This window comes from Gallinula chloropus, assembly GCF_964237585.1.
Source record: "Gallinula chloropus genome assembly, chromosome: 5".
Classification (NCBI taxonomy): Eukaryota; Metazoa; Chordata; class Aves; order Gruiformes; family Rallidae; genus Gallinula; species Gallinula chloropus.
The window spans coordinates 21155153-21172933 of NC_140090.1; the positions used below are offsets into that span (position 1 = coordinate 21155153).

General features: G+C 38.6%; 1 protein-coding gene across 1 annotated transcript in view; it reads right to left on the bottom strand.

Annotated features, from left to right (window-relative positions):
- The window catches only part of LRP2 (LDL receptor related protein 2), a gene marked incomplete at both ends in the record, with an annotated part of 121204 nt that overhangs the window by 76565 nt on the left and 26858 nt on the right, over positions 1-17781 (bottom strand). Inside the window, 11 exons of the mRNA XM_084265135.1 lie at positions 758-898; positions 1523-1725; positions 3315-3521; positions 4301-4524; positions 6748-6917; positions 8579-8707; positions 10584-10703; positions 12037-12180; positions 12980-13096; positions 14356-14469; positions 14600-14710. Of these exons, the coding sequence (XP_084121261.1) occupies positions 758-898; positions 1523-1725; positions 3315-3521; positions 4301-4524; positions 6748-6917; positions 8579-8707; positions 10584-10703; positions 12037-12180; positions 12980-13096; positions 14356-14469; positions 14600-14710 (1680 nt within the window). The remainder of the gene's footprint in view (positions 1-757; positions 899-1522; positions 1726-3314; positions 3522-4300; positions 4525-6747; positions 6918-8578; positions 8708-10583; positions 10704-12036; positions 12181-12979; positions 13097-14355; positions 14470-14599; positions 14711-17781) is intronic.

Sequence of the window (17781 nt, forward strand, 5' to 3'; positions counted from 1 at the left end):
CTGAATAAATATATACTTAATAACTGAAGAATTAAAACAAAACTCAACCCAGTACATTAGCTGACATGGTCAGGTATCCCTCTTACATTGTTATTGTGCTCCTAACAGCTTTACAGAAAACATTATCCATATGGAAGCAGAAATATGCTTCTGTGCTCAGTTTTTTACAATCAACTATAAAAACTCACAGGCCTTGTGGAACCACCATATCACCAGACAGTATCTGAGCCAGCCAGATGACCGCACGGTCAAATAATAAAAATATACACAACATATCTGGTTTCATTTGCCAATAGTTACACAGGGTAAACCTTCCATCAGTGACAACTGTGCACTCAAACAGGAAGCAGCAGATTTCTGATGGAAGCCCACAGCTCTTGTTCTTCTTGTACATGTTCAAAGGGAGAAACCCAACCTAATCTGCACATTACTGCACAGGAAAGCAGGCTTACATGTTCAAAACCAAGCAAAATCCATGCATGTATCAGCAAGCATCCATGCTCAATTTCAGGATTAAGAGTTTAAAGATACATCTGTCGACACATATTCCACATTCAATTCTCTTAAAATGTGATTAAGTTGTTGTGACTTGAAATGAACCTCAGCAGAAATATAAAGCTATGAATAAGATTTGCAGTGGAAAAAACACAAAGCCCTTGGCATACTGAACCCACAAAGCTATTGAAGAGAGGAAGGATGTTCTAGAAATAGAGTAATGAATAGTGTTGTTTTCAATAATCATAAGGTATTTTCTTACCAACACAATGTCGTCCATCTATGTGTAGATCAAAGCCCAGTATACACCTACAGCGATAACCTAGACCATCATTATCTGTTTTGTGGCTGAGAACACAGATCTGTTCGCATCCTCCATTATTACTTCCACAAGGATTTCTTACTGGAAAACAATACAGAATGGATTATTACGTCTCTATTAACTTAACAGCACAATTATCTTGATTTTACAGGATTTTTTTTTCAACATCCACAATAAATCACGTGGACTCTGTGAGAATTACATCACATGGAAATCATACACCACCAGTTCTATCCGGGAATGCACTGAAACCATCTCAGAGCTATCCAGCATTCATGGTATTTGGCTCTGCACAGATACTCAGCACACAACACTGAGGCCATCAACTGGGCTCTAGTGTTCTGCACACAGATCTACTTCAGAATTGTGTCTCTCAGAATCCATTCACACAGGCAGTCTTTTCCAACTGCACCCTCACTGCAGTACTGAAGAAAAAAAATGTCCCCAGCCCCAGGACTGCTCAAAAGCACAAGTTTGACTCTCCCAAACAGCAACAAATTTAATAAGCTCCCCCACTCATAAGTGTTGCATTTGGTAGATCATTTGCTACAGGAGCTGGGTAAAATCACTGTGTGATAAAAAACAGTCCGGTTTTACAATACATATTTATGTATTGTCATCATTTGTTCAAAATAACACTATCTCATAATTTTACCAACTTTTGGTACAATAGTTCCTAAACTAAAAATCTACTTCCTGTCTTACCATATGGCTGTCTGGCAGCATGGTAAACTGTCACTCCGTAAGGTCTCAGTGAGGACTGGTAGATCACTTGAGGATTAGATTCTGAAAACTTGTTAGCTTTCACCACTGCCATTTTGGTCCAATCAGTGAAATACACGTTGTGTTCAAATAAAGTGATTCCATAGGGATGAGGAATCAGTGAGCCTCCGTGGGCTATTGTTCTCCTGTTATAGAGACAGTTTAAAAATTATTGACAAAATGTTATCCAGAAAATAACTATTAACAGAGGGAAAAACAGGATTATTAATTCATTCACTAGCTTTTGCTTCTGTATAGCATCTGCCAAAGTACAAATGATAAAAACCAAATGAACTGAAGATGTGATGCTAAACATACAGTGTACATAAACATAAAAGACACAGGAATGAAAACAGAGCAATCAGAAGCTTAAGCAATTAAAAAAAAAACAATCCCACAGTAAGTAAAGACAATGACTCCAAAATATACAAAAATTCTGAATCACTAAGAGAAAATTTAAGAGGCCAAACCAAGAAAATCAAAGACATCTGTAGCAATTTGAAATACTCCAGAAACCTTGAATGTAAATAAAATCCTATGTGCAGTAAGAAAGAAAGAAAAAAAAAGAAAAAACAAAACCCAAAAAACCACACACACTCCTCCCAGACCCACTTCCTTTGGCCTGCATGAATCACTCACGCAAAACCAATGAAAAACAAATGCTAATAAATTGTATCTATTGTACACAAGATATTGTGACAATATTTATCTTCTAATACCTACCCAGGAAGAGACAGACATTTAAGCCCTCACAAAATACATAACAATAATGCTATACCATTTGTTTCGTGGAGTCATGAAGGAAGGTCTATCAAACCAGCTGAAATCTACAGTTTCCCAAGTTCATGCTGTAGACATGCAAGGTGGACAGCAAGCTATATTTTAATATTCTTTTCAGCCTCTGCCATTGCCTCTTGCCCACTTGCTCAACATTTGCAAGAGTTTTGGTGCTGCTGTGAGAAATTTTTGTCTCTAAAAATCAGAGCTACATCCTTGTCTTACTAAACCCTGTCCAAGGAGCAAAGATATTTTTATAATTTTCTAAGTGAAAAACTACATTGAGCCATAAATCCGACAAATGAGCAGAGGACTATTTTTCAAGTCAATATATAGAAGGTACATTAAAGGGGACAATTTTTTCTGGTGTTTGAGTAAGAGAGACAAATGACAGATGCAGAGCTAAGCTGGCTTCTAGACACCACATTGTAATACACAGTCCCATAAAAACTCAAAGACCTGTTCCTTGTATGTTGTGATACAGTTTCCCCAGCATCACAGTAGGGAAAGTGATGACTTAATTTCCAACAGCAAAGATTTACAGAATGTGAGAAGAGCACTTAATACCCATTACACACAGTGGTGCTTTGGACAAGAATATTTCAAACAAATTCATTCATGAAAAAGATGCAAAGAAATTATCATGGAAAATTATTTATATAGTTACAAAATAATAAAAGGCACATATTCTAATATGTGTACTGTAGTGGTGGACTATAAAAAAGTACATTATCAAAGAAATGCAATAGGTATTCAAGGTAGAAAAGGACAAAGCATGATGGAGGAAATAAGGACTGTCTAGAAATAGCCTGACACCACAGATATCAAGGTGCATCATATTCACAGTGTTGTAATTTTCATCCCTTGCGTATCTCCTTCTGTTAGACAAATGTCTGTTTGAACTAGATACAAAATAATCAGTTTATCTGTAATCTCCAAGGAACAGTATTTCTCCTACCTTTGAAGCCCGTCGTAAGTTACAGTCTCAATGTAATCAAACCGGCTGTCAACCCAGTAAAGTCTTTTTGAAACAATATCCAGAGTTATTCCAGCAGGCCAGCCTAATTTTGTTTTTATCAAATCCTGACGGTTTGTGCCATCCATGAAGGCCCTTTCCACTTTAGGATCACCAGACAGACTATCCCAGTCTGAGAAAAACAAGTAACTATAAAGGGGAAAGAAAGAAAGAAAAAAAAAAAAAAAAGAAAAAGTCCAGTATTTCCTTGAGATTTTACAAAAAACCCCAAAGTTTTAGGAGGAATTTAAAACCACCACCCTTTCAAGACAGATCTTGATTCTCAGCTGAGATACTATGAAAACACAATTTGCACCTCCTGCCCAAGAAGTAATTTGCATTTTCTTTTATAGAATGAATCCAGAAAGAAACACGCTTTCACCCAAAAGACCTCAGAAATACTGAGTTTCCTTAATCAAATACAGACTTAAGCGTCCTGCCAGAAATAAACTAGTGAGAAATTAATGCATTACAAAAGCAGCAGAGTGAAATTTCTCTGAGGATCCAAGTTTTCATAGCTCACATACACTTGTGAAGCCTGTGGGGCTGGGAGACACTAGCCTCCTGGCTTCGCTACACCTCTTTATTTCAGATAGTAGGAGGTCTGCGGATGGTATCACAACAGAAAACTCTCAGGATAACGTCTACTCTTCTGCAGGGCAACTTCTCAGTTCTCCTGTGTTCAGGGCTGTGCTTGCACATACAACTCAAGCCATGAAACAGATTCTGCCCATTGGGAACAAAAGCAGCGCACAGCCCTCCCGTAACAATTTAAGGCGTAGAATAGATTAAGATAGAATGTAAACATTTAAAACATTTTATACGTGATTCTAAAATGACCACCCTAGCTATTTCATATTTCTCCTCCTTTTGCATGGGAATAAAGGAATTTGTGGCATATTTACCATTGCCTGCCATGTATCACTTACCCAACAGTTGGATCAAGTGCTATTCCCCGAGGATTTCCAAGATTTTCAGCGATAAGAGTCAGACGGTTTGTGCCATCCAAGTTCACCATATCGATCCTGTTCACACTGGTCTCAACCACGTACAGTTTGTTGTTAACCCAATCCACTGCTAGATTTTCAGGTGTGTCAACTGAAACATTCAAAACTTCTTGGAAATCAGAGCCATCAATATTAATAGAAAAAACCTGAAAACAAAACAAAGATCGTCAGTGCCCACGTTTCCCTAATCACAAGACACTCAGCACTTCTCCTTTGTCCCTTATCATCACACAGAGCACAGACCCACAACTGGCCACTAGGCACAACCTAGTTACCCACTAAGCTACCCCTTAACTTAGGGAGCGTTAACAAAAATTTGGAAAACAATGCAAGAACTACAGGAAGCTTGCCTTCCAACTAGCATTTCTGCAAGATGGACAACAGATTAAAGCAGCCTTGTGCTTTGGCTACCATGACAAATTGCTGGATTAAAAAAAAAAAAAAAACATCAAAAAACTCAAAAAACCCAGGTTAAGAAAGTGCATCTTGCTTTCCTGGAATTTAGTAAAAAAATCCCAGTATTTTCCATAATTGAAAACAAATGAACATGTTTTAGCAAAGTTCTCATCAGTGACCAGAAACAAGAGGGGGAGCTCTTACTGCACCAGCCACAAAGGCGAAATTGCAAAATGAAAAAAAAAAAAAAGGAAAGCTCTCTGTCCTGACAGAAAGAAGGCTCAGCATTGCTTCTGGCCTCCTTTATTTAGGGCTACTTTTAACAGTGTCATGCTTACTATCTTACAAGTAAGCTCAGAGCTACATGTATAAACAGTATAAACATGACAATTTTATACATACAGTGATTATACCACTGGGTAATGTGAAAAATCTAAGAATCGTCATCCCTTTTTCTGAACAACAGCATGAGGTTTGGAATGTATTTAAATGAAAATACAGATTACCACAAGTAAATAAATGCAAGAAAAACAAAAGCTGAAATAGTTGCATCATTTTAAATATTCTTTTGGTCCAGGTAACAACAACCAAGTAAACCATTTAACTGTCTATTCTGCTCTTTGGAAAGCTTGTTGACAGAAGAGCTTATGGGCATTAGGTTATCAGGCAGTACACTAAATGAGATAAAGATGACACAGAACACAACCCACAATTTTCTGGTTTAGTTTATATCTTAATCTTAAAAAAACTAAATCAAACGCATAGTACTACTTTTATCTTAAGACATCAGATGTAAATATGCATCATACAAGAAAATAATTAATGTAGTTGTTTTAATCTGGGTGTTCTAGCTAGGATTTAATTAGATGAATTACTCCTAATTAATTAATAAGGATTAACTATATTTGGGCAGGTAAAAAGGCAGTCCTGGCCATCTGGGGTGTGCAGTGAAAAAGCACATATTATCTTTTGTTTATATCTCTTACAGAGATAGCATAAATTTGAGATAGCATAAATCAGATTTGACCCTGATTTAATTCAGCCATTGCCAATGCAGTTGCAGTAATGGGAAACCACTGCAGTGAAAATTAAAGTGCCACAGTCGTGAACAACCCAAAAACTGTGGATACAAATACTGTCCTACTTGGCAGCCAGGCAGTGTGCTTTTAATAGAACCAACATGGCACTGCAGGAGAAGCTACAGTTCACATCTTATGGATAGGTTCAGAATAAGGACAGTGACACCAAACTGATCCATACATGCTGTAAACAGGAGGCAGGCCACGGATTCTCCTTCACTCTTCATGACAACCAATGTAGGGAAGAAGATGGTGAAGTTCCAGCACTTGACATAGGACTCTTTTGTTTCACTAAGTTATGCAGAGAGAAAAAGACCAAGGGCGAAGTCCAGTTTTCACAAGGGTCTGCAGACTGTTTGTCTGCAATTACACTGGTTTACTGCATCTTGAAGCTAAAATATTTTCTCATAAAAAATTCCCAAACCAAAAGTAACAAAATATTGGCTCATTACACAAAATACTGTCAATATTTGTTATCCAAGCTCAGCTACAGTGCCATTTGAAGTATATGAAGAAATCTGATTTTTATCATCTTGGAAGGCACACAGCTTTTACATTTTAAATGATCATGTTTCCAAAAAATTACCAAGAAAAATTTGTACTGTTTTGAAAGAATGTCTACTATTTCTCCTAATTAGTTTTTTGGACTCCATCTCAAGTAAAATTAAAAGTTGCTCAAGACATTCCCATATAATAGGATTCTTTGTTTGATATGTCACATGTAATAGTATAGCTTGAAAAATGCAGTCATTAACATAAAACATTTCAAGGAGCTTTTTTGTTAGAAAACAAAACCACAGCGCCAGCTTCTGCTCTCAGAAATGAAAGCCTATCAACACATTCTGCCTCTTGCAGTTCTCTACTTCCACATACGTTCCTGAAATTTCCACCCACCTTATCTTGCACTGTATCAGTCCAAAAGATTCTGTGCAGGTAAAAGTGAAAGTCCACTCCAACTGCAACCCCACGATTCTGTGACTGCACCAAAGTACGAAAACTTCTTCCATGAAGATCTCCAATCAGTAAATCACGGCCATTGGAAAAAATAAGTGATGCAACACCAGCTGAAAGCAGGGGTGACAAATATATGACTCCACAGGAAGGCTATTTTGCAAATACATACTGGTTCACACACACTGGCCACAGAGGTTTAAACAAACGCTCAGACTACAATGTCTATAAATGTTTATGTGAGTACTAACTTGCTTCAATTCACCTTTAGTTTCTAAAGTTGAAGCAAACCAGCAGGAATATGCATTTAAAGCCCTGGCAGGTAAAACTGTTGCAAATCCCCTGTGTATCTAAACTCCAGAAGACTATTTCTACTCTTCTGTTTCCTTGCTCTAGCTCCTTAAAGTATAAACTTTCTTTAGATTTTTCTGCCCCATGAAATTGAGATATTCCTATCCTGTCCTATCCTATCCTATCCTATCCTATCCTATCCTATCCTATCCTATCCTATCCTATCCTATCCTATCCTATCCACATTCTTCATTTTCTCATCTCATCAGAAAATCCTTGATGTATCTTACAATAGAAGAGAGGTTCGAGTAAATCTGTGAAGGAAAGCTCACTTTCAAAGTAGATGCATGTTCAAAAGCTTGATGTAATTCTGACAAGAACATAGTTACGTCCAAATCCTATTCACCCTAAACAAAGCCCTCTCCAATTAACACAAAAACGTATCCAGCTAAAGCAGGTATGAAATTCACACACACAATAAGACAGAAAATCAACACTTTGCAAAAAAATCACTGGCCCAAAAGTCACACTAATCTCAACGGAAAATTTCTCGTGTAAGATACTTCTGGAAACAGAACAATCTTTCTCAGTGCTGGCACATGCATGTCTTAATAGAGTTAAGCATATTTCATTAGCTAAAAAAATCCCCTATTTTTTGAGGACATACTTAGAAAATTGCAAGATGATGACTGCTCTGCAGACATGGCTGAAGAAAGAAGGAAGGGGGAGGGAACTGGGTAGCTCAAGCTTTTTTAAGAAGCAAGACTGCTAATCAGCTATGCCAAGTGGGGACTCCCATTCCGCCTGAGCTCCTGCAGGCAGGGACTCCTGCCTTGCACAAAAGCCTGTTAGGCTATTACATCTCCACTAAGAAGGGCTTCCCAGGGCCTGCTTTCAGAACAGAGCAGAAGGTGAACAAGAAGCAGGCAGCTGCCTACTGTTGATGAGGAACCACACTCTGCGTGAGGCAAGCATTCTCACAGAGTTCAGACTCCAAGACACTAGAAACCAGGAGCATGGTTTCTCCCACAGGCAAATGTTTAGAGCTCACTATTCAGCAAAATCTTCTTCTTGCCTGTCACAGTCCAGAAAAAGTGAGGTTTCCCGATTTCTTGCTCCCACTGAGTTCCACAGAGAGCAGGTCGGGAAACTGCCTCCCACAGGAGCAATATTTTGTCTATTAAGGAGAGGTCTGGCAATGACATCCCAGCTCCTCAGAAGTCAGGGATACTGAGAAAGCGCTGGAGCCCAGAAGACACTGCTTTCAGGAGAAGCAGCCCTGATGAAGCAAGTCAGCTCCACCAGCCTACACATGTGCTGGTAGATGCAGTCTCCTGCTATCTGCTGATGTTCTGAATGCTGTCCTGACCTTAAGGCCTGAGTTAGGTTAAAATCAAACAGTTGTACAACATGAAAACTACCCTGTTTTATCTAGTTCTGTTAGTCCAACAACAGCAAGAGACTTGCACTGCTGCACACTAACCTGAAGTGTTGGCCCGACAATACCGATGATGCTCTAGGAAATAACCTTCCACACAGTGGCACTGGTGATGTCCCACACGATCTTCACACAGCTGGTCACAAACACCCCACATTTTGCAGTCATCAAAATCTGTCAAGTAAATAGGCATGTTATAAACAATGCTATGTATAGAAGGGATCTCATTGTATTTGGAAGCTGCAAGTTTTCCTTCTCTGCTTACTTTATATCTGTTTGCAAAACTGACTTGGGAAAAGCGGTTTATTCTTTTTCCACATATGTTTCAATTTTCTATTTCTGGATAACAGAACAACTCACATTTGCTGCCCAGGGACCCCCCCCAAAAAAAAAAAACCCAAATGAAAACAAGTCCCTGCATCTGTCAGGAGAAGAGGAAAACTAAATCATTGGAAGGGTTGTCATTGTCTACTTTCCGCAGTACAGAATATGTGTATGCAGTATTCTTCCTGCAACAGATCTGTATGCTTTTGCACACACACACACTCTGCTGGATTTAAATCCATTCTGAGTCCTACCTTTATGTTAGTGCAGTGCTCAAGCTAGTAAGTCTACTAAAAACCTGTGCTTATTAGCTCAGACTTGGTACCATGCTAACAGATGTCTGATGTCCAACAGAAAGCTGGCTGTGCACCAGAACCAGACAGCAAAAAGTACCAAGCTCACTTTGGCATGCAAAATGCCATATAGGTAGAGTTTGCAGCTAGGATTCAGCAAGCTCTCACAGATGTACTCTACAAAACCTTCCTTCAGCACAAAGTGAGACTGAAGAAAACAGAAGACAAATTGAAAAGATTTTTATGGCTTTGAGAAATCATATGATTTGCTAACACTATAGTTCCAGTCTTCTGGCCTTAAAACAATAAGATTGATTTAAACTAAGATCTGGAATTACACACTACTGACTAAGCCAATGCCCCATGCTAAGTCTTGCCCACACTACAAATACACGCCTAGATCTTGACAAACCAAAACACATCGAGACTCAGATTTACAGACTCAGACAGCTAGGTTTACAGGGCAAAAAGCAAGAGAATATTCACTGGGACTGCACTAGGTTCAAGACTGTTTCCTTCACATATTTCCCACATAAGAGTTAATGTATGGAGCAAATTTTGTGCCTGGATTCAGTGCACTGACTCCTGTCTATTAAGAGCAGCCATGCTGTCATTGCAGCTCATACAGCCCTAGGCTACCCATATTCTCCACAATACAGAAATCTCATTAGACTGAGCACCTGGAAAACTTTCAATAGGTCAAACAGCATAGCTTGGATTCAAAACTGTAACAGATATTTATACAGTTTCTTCTATCAGGCAATTTGAAATTTCATGATTCTGAACGACTCTACTTCCAGTTACTGAGGTAAATCATTTGTACTACCAAGGGTTTGTGCTACCAAGTCACAGCAGCTGTAAAATAAAAATACAACACCAAAATACCTCACCTTTACATCCTTGCACATATTCTTTATTTTCATGTAAATAGCAAGTACACAGAAATGTCACAGAAGATACAGCCATTCCACAGTGCAAATACGAAGCACTTTTAAAGTACAATGTTCTGCTGTCTAAATTCTCACACTGCCACTTTCAAAAAGTACCAGACAAGTCAGTATCATTAACTGTTTTTCCAGGCATACACCAGCACACATCCCTAGAGCAGAACTAATCTGTCTCCACTTAACCACTAAAACACCTGCAAAGAAAATTATTACATAACAGCCATCCAAGAGTAAATCTTTTTAAATATAATCATGCTTTCCCTCAAGAGTCTTATTGAAAGGGATCTTTAGGTTATCCCTCTGGTTTGTTTCTGTGTCACCACACAATCATTGTACTACTTAGATTTTTCTTCATTTGCTGACTCTTGAGATTTTTCTACTTTGTGTACATCCACTGATCTGGAACACTCACCTTCCTGGAATTCAAACTTTCCCAATGATCTGTGAGAAGGCACTAAGTATCTGCAATCACTGTACTCCACTTACCAATGCAAGTACGACTGTCATTGCTACTTATTGTATATCCTGCAGGGCAATAACACATCCCTCCTGACGGAGAAGAATGGCAGCGATACTGGCAACTCAGAGCAGCGCAGCGCGATATGTCTAAAAGAGAAATAGAAGAGTTCAGAAATCCAGATATACATATTACCAGAGGAAGAGCTTTTTGCCTTGCCAACAGTTACAAAGCTGTAGTCTTCTTTTATGAGGAGTCTACAATTTCAGGAACAGATTCTTAAAACAAATCTGGACAAGAAATCATTTCTAAAGTTGCATGAAATTGCATATGTTTACATACATGTGGGCAAGGAAGTGGAAGGCAGAAGATAAGCTACTCAGAGTTGAAGAATAAGCACCAATCTTACATAGACCACCACTGGTAAGCACCATGTAAAAAGCTGCACAGAGAAAGCCACCTGCAATGCACCGTTCCTTTCTCTGATTCCACAAGACCTAACTGTGCACACCACATCCTTGAGCTCAGGCTATTGGCACCTAACCCCATCATTTATTCTTTACACAGACTCCCCACACATTATATAAAGAATAATATGTATATTACTCCAATGTGTTAGAATATACTGTTTGGGTTGTGTCAGTAGTCTTCGTCCTTTCTCTGTCTCTTCTTTTTTTCACCGCCACGTCTCTGTTTCCTTGTACTACAACCTAATAAACGATTCAGTGGTGGGGGATCAAATTACGTTCATAAATGATTTGCTGACTTCCACCTCCTTCCTTTTTCTCAGCCTCTTCTGTTAAATGCCTTGCTTTGCAGCCCACATCTAACATTACTACTCAGCAAAGCAAGAGATGCTTTTTTACTCTAAATTTTAATTTCCTATTCCAAAATACATGATTTTATTAATAAAATTTTCCTCTTACCATAAATTAAAAATGTAAAATACCCTGGTCCTGACTCTCTGAGAGAATCAATGTTCATAAGAGTTAAATTAACAAGAACTATGCAACCTCATTGGTCCAATGGAGAAAACCCAGTATACCACTAGCTGGAGAACCAGACATCCCAGGTAAAAGATGAGTTTGAAAACTCTGATCTGAGTGACTTAGCCAAGGCTCGGAATATGTAATTCAGTTCTGTGTTCTGATCAGTACACAACATTCCTTCTTTCTTATAAGAAGGGAAAACCACAGATGTTTAAACAAAACAGGCATATACCACACCTTTCCCTGCCTTTGAACACATTCTAAGATATGGAGACTGAGTTAAAATCTTAATTTGTGAAACTGAGATCGACAAAGGGAATGGTCTGTTCACAGCATATAATATCTCTTTCAGATCATCCAGTCAAAACAGCACCAACAAAATCAGCAAGCTTCCAAAGTTTCAGCACTGTTCAGGAGACAACAGGGGAACGTAAAAAGGTATCAATGCTGCTGTTTCTGTTATTCTGTGGATGCTTTTGATTGGAACACATACTGCAATGTCTGCCTGCAGTGATGTTGGTTTCATCTTCTCCTGCAGGGCAGTCTGCAGCTCCATCACACACTTTCCCAATTGGAATGCAATGCCCTGAGCCAGGGCAGGCCCACTCTCCCGGGTAGCATTCATGGTGACCACTTTCTGTGGAAAAGAAAAACAAGAATAATTGAGGGTATGTTTCAAATAACACTTAGGATTTCTTCCCTAACAGCTTCCCAAAGCATCTCTGTGCTTCATTATTCAGTTTCTGGTTCTTGCACGCAGCTGGGAAAGACTATAAAGGAAACATCATCTATTCTCCCTTGTCATGGTTTCTTTAACCTTCAAAGTACAATGCAAACAATACTTGTGCAGAAACGTGAATCTTTTCCATTTGCTTCATTGTTAGAAACAGTAAAACTGTTTAGCTTTAGACCAACTGGTGCACCAGAAACAGAACTAAAGGTTTGTATCTTCAAAACACGCAAAGGCTGTCTGGATAAAGAGAATAATGTTCATGATAGAAAAGGCCAATGAAAGAGAAAAAAGCCCACACTTTCATTTGTTAAAATTACTGTTTCTTGCAAGACAAATCTTGGCAGGAATTGAATTACTACCATTTTAAACCAATTGATTTTGGTTATTAGGAGCCTCATGTCTCTTAATACACGACCCAAAAATTCTCCACAGGAAAAAAAAAAGATATAAGAGAAGATATAAAAGAAAATAAAGACATTGCTATATGCTAAACTTGGTTTGCATCATGCTCAGTATCACAGCCATAACACAATAGTAAAAAATATCGCACAATTAGGAAAAGAAACAGGTGTAGAGCGAATTCAAGGTTTTTACAGAATTGAAACAGACTCAGAACATCTCGATTAGTCATAATTTCACAGAAGGCACTTAGCAAGGTCTTCATCAGAAAATGTCATCATTAGAAGCTAGTATTACTATATACCACATCCTCTTTCATCTTCATTATCTTCACAGTCATCATCCCCATCACATATCCAGCTCTGATGAATGCAACGGCCACTTGGGCAAGTGAAGAAGTTGCCTCTGCAAGTTGCATAAGCTAAGGAAAGAAACATAAGAAAAATGAAACTACTCTAGGTAACTAAAAGGTTAGAAATAATAATGTTGTTCTGTAAATGAATAGCTCTTTATAGTCTCTCCTGAAAAACTGAGCCAGTGCCAGGAAACACGCCTGGTTTGCTCTGGTTTGGGGTACACACATTATTTTAGAATACTCTGGTTCTTTACAGAAACAAGAGGGAAGAGTAAATTTCTCAATTGTGTAACTAGATGCAGAGTACCCTCTTAACAACATTCCTGAAGGTGGATGTGACAAGGAGATAATACTTAAGACATCAATATTTTTATGCCTTGTGCGTAAAGAAACACAGTTTTAATAAAAAAGTAAAATGAACATTGATGTCAAAGCGCTCCCTGGTTGGGAAGCATTCCCTGCTAAGAGCTCAGAAACATTTGTGGGCTCTCCAAAGGACAGGTGTTGCAAAGACACAGAAGAGATATATTGGAGGGGGGGAAGTAGCAAATGGGAAGGGGGAATGAAATCTTACTGGTCTGAGGTCCTTGGAAGGATATAGAAATTGAACGGCAAAATGCAGCCTTCTGGCAATGCAGAATATAAAACTAACTTAGATCTTATAATCAATCAGTGGGGGGTCTTTTTAAATACATAGAGCACACAAGTGAGAACACTACAGCCATGATTCTGGCTGGAGATGCAATACTTTGGGATACTTTTATCATGAAGAAAAGAACAAGCATGAAATTTCCAGAGATGGAACAGTCAATTAAAAACCTTGCATGAACTCGTAAAGGACAACTATCTGTACAGTTATCTGACTGGGAAGTTGTATATTATAGGCACTAGGAATAATTCCAGAAGATCCATTAATGGATTGGAAAACAAAAATGAGAAAAGCCGCCAAACAAAACCCAACAGCATTCTGTACTTAACTGAGTTTTCAGAGTGAAGGAATTACCTTTGGGTCATGCTGAAATGAAGAAAATGACAGCTACATGAAGAAGTTAAACTGTCTGTGTTAAGAAGCAAACTGTCCCTGAAAACAGAAAATTCAAATAGCAACCACACTCCCAGGCACTTAGCAGCAAACACAGCGTGAACAAAGTCTATCAAAGTAGCATTGCTATTTTCCTCTTTCCATACAAAAATGTCCTCATAGAACAGTGCCTGGATTTTGATGGCTGTATAGCCAAGCAGTCTACTTCCTGCTATTTGCTTGTATCAATTCTTAGTAAAACAGTTAAAGAAAGTAGGGGGAGAAATAAACAAAAACATCATACTGCAAGAGTTTTCATCACTTCTGTCTCCACAGTCGTCATCATGGTCACAGATAAAGGCTCGTGGGATGCATTCTCCATTAGCACACTGAAACTGCGTACTGGTACATCCATGTGCTGAGAGAGATTTTAGCACAGAAACACATACATATAAAATGCCAGAAAACTACAATCTTTAACTTTAAAGGGAGGGGGGCGGGAGTTATAAAGCATATTTGGTTGGGATCACTCTGTATGTGGTACTCACTGCAATTCGCTTCATCGGAAGAGTCTCTGCAATCAACTCTGCCATCGCACCGCTGGCTTGCATTAAAGCATGCTCCATTTGCACACGATAGCTGTTCACACCTTGGGTAGTCTACAACAAGAAATCCTTCAGCATTACTATGAATGTTAGACAGGTACTACAAAACTTCACATGAAGCAAGGGATAAATAGATATCCTCCTTCACCCCAGAAAGATTTGCCACCCAAACCATTAACAATATGGCAGAAAACAATTCAACACAAAAGGAGAACAAGCAGTAAACATTGATTTTATTTACTAGTACCTCAGTTTTATGCCTTATCGATCTTATTAAAAGTGCTTAAGTAGAAAATGATTCCCTGAAATTTACAGTTCCTCAGTTCTTTCAGGATGTTGTAAGTTCTCAAACTCAGAGACTTCAGCTTTTTTCTGTTTTGTTCCAGTTAAACCAAGGATGTTAAACTTCCCAGTGTATAATCAACCTTAGGACCTCTGATTTCTATTACTTGGCTGAGTGTTTTTTTCAGTTTCTGGCCATTCTACTTATGCAGATGACCCCCATGCCAACACAAGGGATTATTTCAAACAACTTTAAACCAATTCTGAAAAGACTTATGCACACAAACAGTAGGTGAGCAGAACAATCCAACAAATTAACCACATGCACGTGCTAGAGTTGAGTAGGAGAATATGAGCTTAGTTTAGCTCACTGCTGTGTAGACAAACACTATTTCAAGCAAACAGCAAGTGTGAAAACAAATAATTGCTACTTTTAGAAGTGAGATTTACTGAAACTTTGCCTCTACATGGAAATGCAGGCAGAAAAATAACAGAATAACCATATTGCATTTTGCACCTTGAAGATTTTCAGTTTGAATTCTTATCGCATTTTACTTCCACACAAGTTAATAAAGCAAATAGAGCAGGCCCTCTCTTAGGCACATTTTCATTCACACTCCTAGAATTCAAAACGTGGATTATAAAATTACTCAAGCAGAGCTCAGAAAACCTGCAACTTCTCCTGGCAGTGTCAAACTCTTTTGCTTATTTTCTTTTCAATTCTGTTTGTTGTACAGATTCTTTATTTCAATTGTAATTGCAGAAGCAAGAACTTTATTTGAAATGCCTGATGGAGATTAATTTAACTTTTAAACTATGTACTGGTAAACCAAATCCCAATCCCCTCTCTAAAGCTTAAATTTAGTAAATTACAGATCTGATCACAGCTTTCTCACAGATCTGAAAGATATTTTTCATTGTATTGTGCACTGTACTTTTTACTCCTTACAGCATATTACTTTAATAAAATTGTTTTAATTATTTGGGTCATTAAGAATTAATCTTCATGAGCAATGGTGAAGCTGTGACTTATACCAAAGGCTACAGCCTACACGCTGCCCGATTCAGGAGCATCTGCACCATCAGGACAGCTCCACAGTTTCTAGGATAGCCATCCATACTGTCACAGGAACAGAAGTAGCAAAGATACAAGAATTAAGGAAGAAATTCTGGTGTCTGTGAGGACCAATCACTGTGCTGCACTTTCTTAGCAAAATCCACTGTGGAAATCACACACAAGATGTGCCTATGACATTGTGTTCATGGTGGACTCTGCCAATTTTGAGAGAATGAAGGAAGTCAAAACAGATCTTCATAACAATACTAAGGTATCTGAAAATGAAGTAGTGCCTGCCCTTGCAGTTGCAAACAAAAACCCCCAGGACTTTAACTCCCTTATTTTCCTCTCCAAAATTTAAAAAACTTTAGCAATGAGTAAGCCAAGCTCTTCTACTCCCTATCAGCAAATGGCAAGTTCTGAATCTGGACCTCGGCAGTGGGGAGGGTAGGAATGGGATGGATGCCTTACGTTGGAAGGCCTACACCATCCAGTTAAAGTGCTCCAGTAAAGAAAGTCTGGAAAGTGAGTACCAGGACATTTCGAGTTTAAGTAGGAATGTTTTACATTAGTCACTACATTTGGGGTTTGCACAATAAACATTTCCTAGTCTAAAAAAAAAGTCAAATAAAAGCAAAGATTTCTCTGTATGCACCTGATCGCAGATCAATGCATTTAGGTATAAAACCTCACAGCTAAGCTAAGCAACCAGAGAAAGTTGATCATATTGTCTTTGTTCTAGGGGGCACAAGGAGAAAGTGGAAGCACTCTGCCAGTGTATAAAAAACAGAGGGTACTGACAGTGATTCGGACATGCTGTTTATTTCTAGTCAGTGATGGATTAGAAAGAGCTAAAAATGACAGATAAGCTTCTGAGTTAAAAGGATGACAAGGTATCTAAGGAGGTCTAAGAATACAGCTGTACAAGAGGAGAGAGTGAAAGGAGATAGTATTAGGAAACAAAAGTGAAGGGGCAGAAAAAAATAAACACTGTTCTCTTTCACCTTGCTTTCAATTGTAAAGAACCTACAACATGAACATTGAAATGTTTCTCCACAATCTGGATCCTCATGGTATGCCAGCACTTCAGCTGCAAAACACAAACAACTGGCAAAGGCCAGCAGGAATGACAGATGAGGCACTTCACTCCTTGTAACCTACAAACTCTTTTGGGGCACAGTTACAAACACATTTAAGTGTCAATGCTGAAAACATATTTTAAGTGTTTCAATGTAGGTATGTGGAAGGTACTTGAAAGCTATATCACAGGAACTGCTTAACACTTCTGTTCTGGAAGCTGAAACTAAACCCATACAAAAGCAGTAACTGGAAACAGTTGCAACTGGTATCAATTCATCAGACACTGATTTCTGTCACCCAGTCAGGAAGTGTAACTTTGCACAACCCTAAACCCTCTTAAGAAGAAGGAGAAAGGAAGAAAAAAGGAGCAATTTCCTACTTCCAAGTGTCATTCTTTTATTGCAGCAACATTCCAGAACATTTTACAAAATAAAATTAATTAAAACCTTTTGACTCACTGCCATAAGTCACCACCTCACAGTGGGCAAATCATTGCCAAGACAGCTCATAGCCTATCAGAGATACCAGGAGAAGGATTTACCCCAAGTCCAAAAGTCCTATGAGCTACATGATACCAGGTAGCATTCATCACAGAAATGTCCTAAGGGAGCTGGCAGACAGACAAGACCCTCATTCCTGCCCTTAATTCCTGTCTTTGGCTGCCTTCCTTACCTTGCTCAAGTTTTCCTTCATCCCTGTCCCAAAC